This window comes from Littorina saxatilis, linkage group LG8 (genome assembly GCF_037325665.1).
Source record: "Littorina saxatilis isolate snail1 linkage group LG8, US_GU_Lsax_2.0, whole genome shotgun sequence".
Classification (NCBI taxonomy): Eukaryota; Metazoa; Mollusca; class Gastropoda; order Littorinimorpha; family Littorinidae; genus Littorina; species Littorina saxatilis.
Genome location: NC_090252.1, coordinates 4,270,423 through 4,277,144, shown reverse-complemented (window position 1 = coordinate 4,277,144; position 6,722 = coordinate 4,270,423). Strand labels below are relative to the sequence as shown.

The window sequence follows — 6,722 nt, the reverse complement described above, 5'->3', positions numbered from 1 at the left end:
TTGCCATGGCAACTGGGGTAAATGTAATCCGGCCCCATGTCTCAAACTACCTCAACCAAAAATGTGGTGCAATTTGGAGCACAAATGTGGATTTTAATTCTGTACATAGAGGCAGACACCTGAGGGAACCATAGCCAATATGTGACGTTATGGCTGGTGGGGGGGGGGGGGGGGGGGGTAGGGTTAAATAATAATATTTCACAATGGCTCTGTATCAGGATTTGTTCAGAACACAAAACTCTCTTACTGTGCCAAATTTGGTATTTGTTAAAAGAAATGATCAATTTTGCGACAGAGGAGTTAGACTATATATTATATAAATGCCTGGTAACTACTAGTACTACTGTCACTGTGGTGTGTGAAAGATCAACGATGGAAGCATGCTTAATCGTGGCGACGGTAGGATTTAAGTTTAGTCCTTCACTGTACAAAACAAGTACAGGAAAGCGAGCATACAATGATACACACTGACACAGACCACAGATATCCCTTGACTCAGTCTGTCGAATCTATGCATGCGTAAGTCACTAAGTGGAGGTGATCGTGACATCACAAGATTAAATGCACATTTTCTCGCCCTTAGAACTTCTTTAGACAACATGAGCATGGATTTCAAAAATGAGAAAAGGGGCAAACAATTACGCAATTATCATTTTGAACCGTTGAAATTCAAATATTTTTCAAGTGGAAGTAGTCAGACATGACCGGCGACTTGTTCATTGCCGGGGTGGTTGTCACTACAAACAACTTTCATAAATAGTTAATTGCCCCTAAATCATCTAACTTAAGCACTATATACATAGATTCGGACAAATAAGAATGAGCATCATGGCATAATACTCACGGAATTTCCATGTTGAAAGATAAGCTTACACCACTCAGTGCGTCTGCTTGCTATCTGAGTGCGGCAAGATGGTGAATTTGGTTTCGAGCTCTCCTGATTGGCCAGCCGCGTCTCATTTGCATGATATTTGGAAGTGAATTTGGAAGTGAATTTGGAAATGCCGTGACTCTGATTGGCTCTTCGGAATCGCTGATGGCTCACCGAGGCCACTTCTCAATCTCCGCTGTTTCAGCCATTCCAAATTCGCGAACTGACTTGGTGCCAAAAGATGCTCACAGAACAGAAGACGACCTTTTTTGACAATAAACATGTTTCTACAAACTTTTGTCTGCTGAAAATTGGTGTGTGTGTGCATGAATGTGTGAAGATTTAGGGGACGTACTTTTGTGTGTATGACTTGAACGGGTTTGAAGTTATCTTTGTTACAAGTCAAAAATAAAGCAAAAATCAACCATCAGTGAAATCAGACATCGTGATACCTCGGGTGTTGAATATGTCACAGTAAAAACTTGAAACAAGACGACAAATGCCTTGCATCTAATCAAATCATTAAATTAAAAGCGTAATTTGGTATAAATTGGAAGTGAAAATGGTACTGACGTGAATCTGATTGCTCCTTACCACAGAGCTCACGATCATGAGTGGCAAAATTAAGCTCCATCTAATTTGCATACAATTTGGTATGACACTGATTGGAAGTGAAAATAGTACTGACAGACTGGCATCGTCCCACGACGTTCAAAGGCCGCGACGCACAAGTAAAGATGCATTTCGGCTTCTCAGTCGTGTACAAGCGAACTCTGGGAGGGAAGGGGAGTAAGACAGGTGATAAGAAGAGCTCTAACTTGGGAGCAAACTGTACAAAGAAAAACCTTTTTTGTTTTTACACTAACAGTGATACTCTGCTTAACAAAAGGGCAGAGCTTTTACATGTGATTGAGTGTGATAAGCCTGACATCATTTGTGTAACTGAGATTTTACCAAAACATTTTAGATTTACTGTGGATTTGTGTGAAATAAAGATTGATGGCTACAGTTGTTTTAATCAATCAATCAATCAGTGAGTCTTATATCGCGCATATTCCGTGGGTACAGTTCTAGGCGCTCTGCAGTGATGCCGTGTGAGATGAAATTTTATACGGCCAGTAGATTGCAGCCATTTCGGCGCATATTTACCTTTCACGGCCTATTATTCCAAGTCACACGGGTATAGGTAGACAATTATTAACTGTGCCTAAGAAATTTTGCCAGGAAAGACCCTTTTGTCAATCGTGGGATCTTTAACGTGCACACCCAATGCAGTGTACACGGGGGGAGGTTCGGACACCGAAGAGAGTCTGCACACAAATTTGACTCTGTGAAATAAATTTCCGCCGAACCTGGGATCGAACTCACGCTGACAGCGGCCAACTGAATACAAATCCAGCGCGCTACCGACTGAGCTATATCCCCGCCGTTTTACTAACATACAGGGGGGTGTACAGGGGGCTAGGGGGGTGGCCAAAATTTCAATCAATTTGATTGAAAAATGAGGGTGTGACAGTGCCGCCTCAACTTTTACAAAAAGCCGGATATGACGTCATCAAAGGTATTTATCGAAAAAAAGAAAAAAAAAGTCCGGGGATATCATTCCCAGGAACTCTCATGTCAAATTTCATAAAGATCGGTCCAGTAGTTTGGTCTGAATCGCTCTACACACACACACACACACAGACAGACAGACACACACACACACACACACACACACACACATACACCACAACCCTCGTCTCGATTCCCCCTCTACGTTAAAACATTTAGTCAAGAGTCAAAACTTGACTAAATGTAAAAACAAGAGAGAGAGAGAGAGAGACAGAGACAGAGAGAGAGAGACACACACAGAGAGACAGATAGGCACAGAGAGAGAGAGAGAGAGCTACTGAGAGGTAGGCTAGACCATGATATCGAACGCAGAAGAAGAACAAGTCGCGTAAGGCGAAAATACAACATTTAGTCAAGTAGCTGTCGAACTCACAGAATGAAACTGAACGCAATCGTTTAATAAATTTTTATTTTTTTTTACAATTTTCAGATTTTTAATGACCAAAGTCACAGTGATCGCGCTAGATATCTTTCAAAACTGCCGCACAACATGAACACATCTGCTGCTGAGAGAGAGAGAATGAGAGAGCGGAGCTGGTGTGCGTACGTGATTTTCCAGTATGATCGCATGCCGGCTTTAGCATCCTGCTATTTTGACGTCATTGTTTACGTTTCGTTAACACGACATTGCGACACCAAGCCTCGTCAATTTGTTTTCCATGAGACAATGGCAACATTGTATCAACATGACACCTGTCACAACAAGCCATGCACCTCTCTCTCTCTCTCTCTCTCTCTCTCTCTCTCTCTCTCTCTGAGTCTCTCTCTCTCTCTCTCTCTCTCTCTCGTACAGACCATGGATTCTTTATAAAGGATGATTTTTCCCACTCTTTATTTTTTCCCCGGTCAAACCAATTAACAATCGGTACGTCCGACCGAGCACCCATTTTATTATCGGTATTGGCAAATCTCAATCGGTAAAATACCGGAAATTACCGGTAAACGCGATCCCTGAGTCATTAATTAAATTTTAAGCCACCAAGCTGAAATGCAATACCGAAGTCCGGGCTTCGTCGAAGATTACTTGACCAAAATTTCAACTAATTTGGTTGAAAAATGAGGGCGTGACAGTGCCGCCTCAACTTTCACGAAAAGCCGGATATGACGTCATCAAAGACATTTATCAAAAAAATGAAAAAAAACGTTCGGGGATTTCATACCCAGGAACTCTCATGTCAAATTTCATAAAGATCGGTCCAGTAGTTTTGTCTGAATCGCTCTACACACACACACACACACACACACACACAGACACACACACGCACATACTCCACGACCCTCGTCTCGATTCCCCCCCTCGATGTTAAAACATTTAGTCATAACTTGACTAAATGTAATGAGAGGTAAAGAGAGTATGACTATGAGATGAGAGAGAGAGAGAGAGAACTCAGAACTCAGAACTTTATTACATAAGGATAAAGGTTTTAGGCTTAGCCTAATCTTCCAACCTGTCCTTGGAACATATACAGAGAATAATTGAGAGAGAGAGAGAGAGAGAGAGAGAGAGAGAGAGAGAGAGAGAACACACACACCACCACCACCACCACCGGGCGACAACGACAAAAGAGCCAGGTTCAGTGACTTGATCCCTTGTTCGTTCGCTTTAAAGGCCCGGCAGGCATATATAAGGCGCCTGTGCCTCCCGTTATGGAGACCATTTGAAATTGTTCCTGAGCCACGAGCAGAAGTAGCTCTGATGTTTTTTTGAATATTTCACATACTAGGTCGCTTTCTCTCAAATAATTTTGCATACGCAAAGCTATTCCGACTACAAAGGCTAAGAAGTTGATACAAACGGTTAAAAAGTTGTCTGAAATGTTATATTTGTTGATAAAGATTTGAACTGAGAAATACGTTCGAAAAGGGGGCGTGGAAAACTTGGTCTTGACGTGACAGATTCACAACAGTGTTCTAAAAATAACACAGCACATGGCAAGCTTTACACATGCTGAAACAAGAAGCTGTCGCTTACCTTTACCACCAGTGATGTCCTTGGTATGGAATTCCGTTTGGATTTGGATAAAGTCCCCTCACTAAATCAAGTATACATTCCGGCATGATCTCTCTTTGTATATTAACTGTGCAGGGATTGTCAATGCTAAGTGTGCGTGTCTTTTTTTGAATGTAGAGAGGATGTCTCCATGCATTGCGTGTTGACATCATTGTCCAGTATTTTTTATACAGTCTTTTTCTGATCGCCGAATTTCTAATGTTTGCTGGCTGCCCACTGCCTAGCCACTTCTGTTTGCACGTTGCAACACACGGCAAACAAAAACAAAACAGACACTCCCCTTCGGCTGGCACTGGCACTGACACCTGTGCCCCTCCGATTCCTCGGCTTTCACCGCCCTCGCTACCAACGCTGAGGCCTGGACAAACACCGCGACCCGACACAGAACACAGTGCTGGTGAATCTGAGTCCCTCTCGACACTGATGCTGGCAATATTATCTCCAGAAGAAACTGATACTTCACTCCTTCTCGTATTCAAAAACCATCCACGATCACGAAAAAGTGTCTCAACAGACGTTTGTTGTTCTTCTGTTACGCCTAAAAGAGTCAAATCAAATGAGTTATTTTCCATTGATTATCATTTACACACTAACACGTCAAATTGCAAATGACTGAACAGTACAGGGCGCTAACCATGGTTCTGTAGAAAACTGAAACAAACTGACTGGTGGGAAACTAGGGCAGTCTGTCATCACGTAGATAGGGTTCGCGCCCTACTGGTGGGGACCTCCCAGGGATGAATAAAAACGACGGTGTCTCATTCTACTTCATTGTATTTAGGTACCTAGTTAGTTCCACAAATTGTGTTGGCATGTTACCCTCTAGTGGGCCTCACACCGCGCGGGCTGCTGAAGCAGAACCACACCTTTACAGAAGACCAGGCTCATTTGTGAATCAGGTTGGTCAAGTTGAAATTGTATCGTTGACTTTGCAACATATCCTATATATTTGTGAGCTGGTACTAATGAAAACCCCCTGGCAACAGACTGGCTCATTTTCAAGTCTATGCAAACGGGGGGAAGAGCAGAAAGCAAGACACATGAGTTGAGTTTCCGAATCCTGTGATGGGGAGGGGGTGGGGGTCGAGGGTTTACTCTCAGAAATATGAATACGTCTAATTATCTCGGTTGTGTGTGCCCTACAAGTACTCACTATACAGAGACTAGACCTTTCTGTAAGTCAGTGGTCCGCCCCCCTCCCCACCCCCTCCATGTCCCCCACCCCTCAGTGTCCCCGTACCCCCACCCCTTGTAGCCCCCCCCCCCCTCCTTGTGGCCCCAGTTTCCTTTCTACTTTTGTAGTTTGAAAAAGTGCGGTCATCTCGACCAGATTTTGCGCCCAAAAACAAGGCGCTAAAAATTCCCACCAATTATTCTGTTGTGTCTGTTTCTATCAGTGTGCTAGCTGGACATACTTACATTCTAAAAGATAGTGTTGGCACTGATTCTTCAAAAGTTGAATTAATCACAGAAATCAGTCATTTATCTAAATGTTCTATCAGTCCTGTACGGAGAAGGGCTTTGAAGTATTTACTTGTGGAATTTGGTTTGCTTTTTTCCAAAACGGTTGAGAGTTGCATTGTACCTAGACTGTGATTTTGTATTCCAAGAATGGAAGACATAACAAACGTACAAAAAAGAAAATATTACAAAGACTCAGAAGAAGCTGTAAAGCGAAGAAATGTTGGTCGTGTACAGAGAAAAGCAGAAGGCAAAATTCAGTTCAGTGGAGAGAAAGATGAAATTGATTTGATTCATTCACAAGTACGAAAGATTAAGACATTTTTAGGAGAAGGGAATCCAAACACTGTTACTAACAAACAACTTGTTGACACTATACTGCGTTTTTTCATCGATAAAAACATTGAACTTGATCCTCCTGCACCAACTGATGCTCCAGTTCTTGGACATTTTGCAGACACTTCTTTCTCCCTTGTCAGTGGTGTTGATTCTAGTGACGAACAGCTGTTTGTTTGTGCCCAGAGTTCCCTGGATAAGTTTTGTGAACGTGTGTATCATCATTCTGTTCAGTGTGGATGTAGTCTTGTGCGTACAAATATGAAAATGCTTGGACATGTCGGTCTTTTCACCTTTGCATGTGATAATGATCACAAAATCGACTGGCCTAGCTCGCCATACCTGGGTGTTAAATACCTTGTCAACTGCAAAATGATTCATGGGTATTTTGTTTCTGGGATAAAGCTGAACCAGTACCAGAGAATTGTT

At 42.5% G+C, this 6,722-nt stretch overlaps 1 protein-coding gene across 1 annotated transcript in view; it reads left to right on the top strand.

Annotated features, from left to right (window-relative positions):
- The first annotated feature begins 5,776 nt into the window (after positions 1–5,776).
- Positions 5,777–6,722, top strand: part of LOC138972562 (uncharacterized) — a 2,171-nt gene continuing 1,225 nt past the window's right edge. The window contains exon 1 of the mRNA XM_070345214.1: positions 5,777–6,722. This exon is cut by the window's right edge and continues 1,225 nt beyond it. Within this exon, the coding sequence (XP_070201315.1) occupies positions 6,108–6,722 (615 nt within the window). The 5' untranslated portion in view covers positions 5,777–6,107.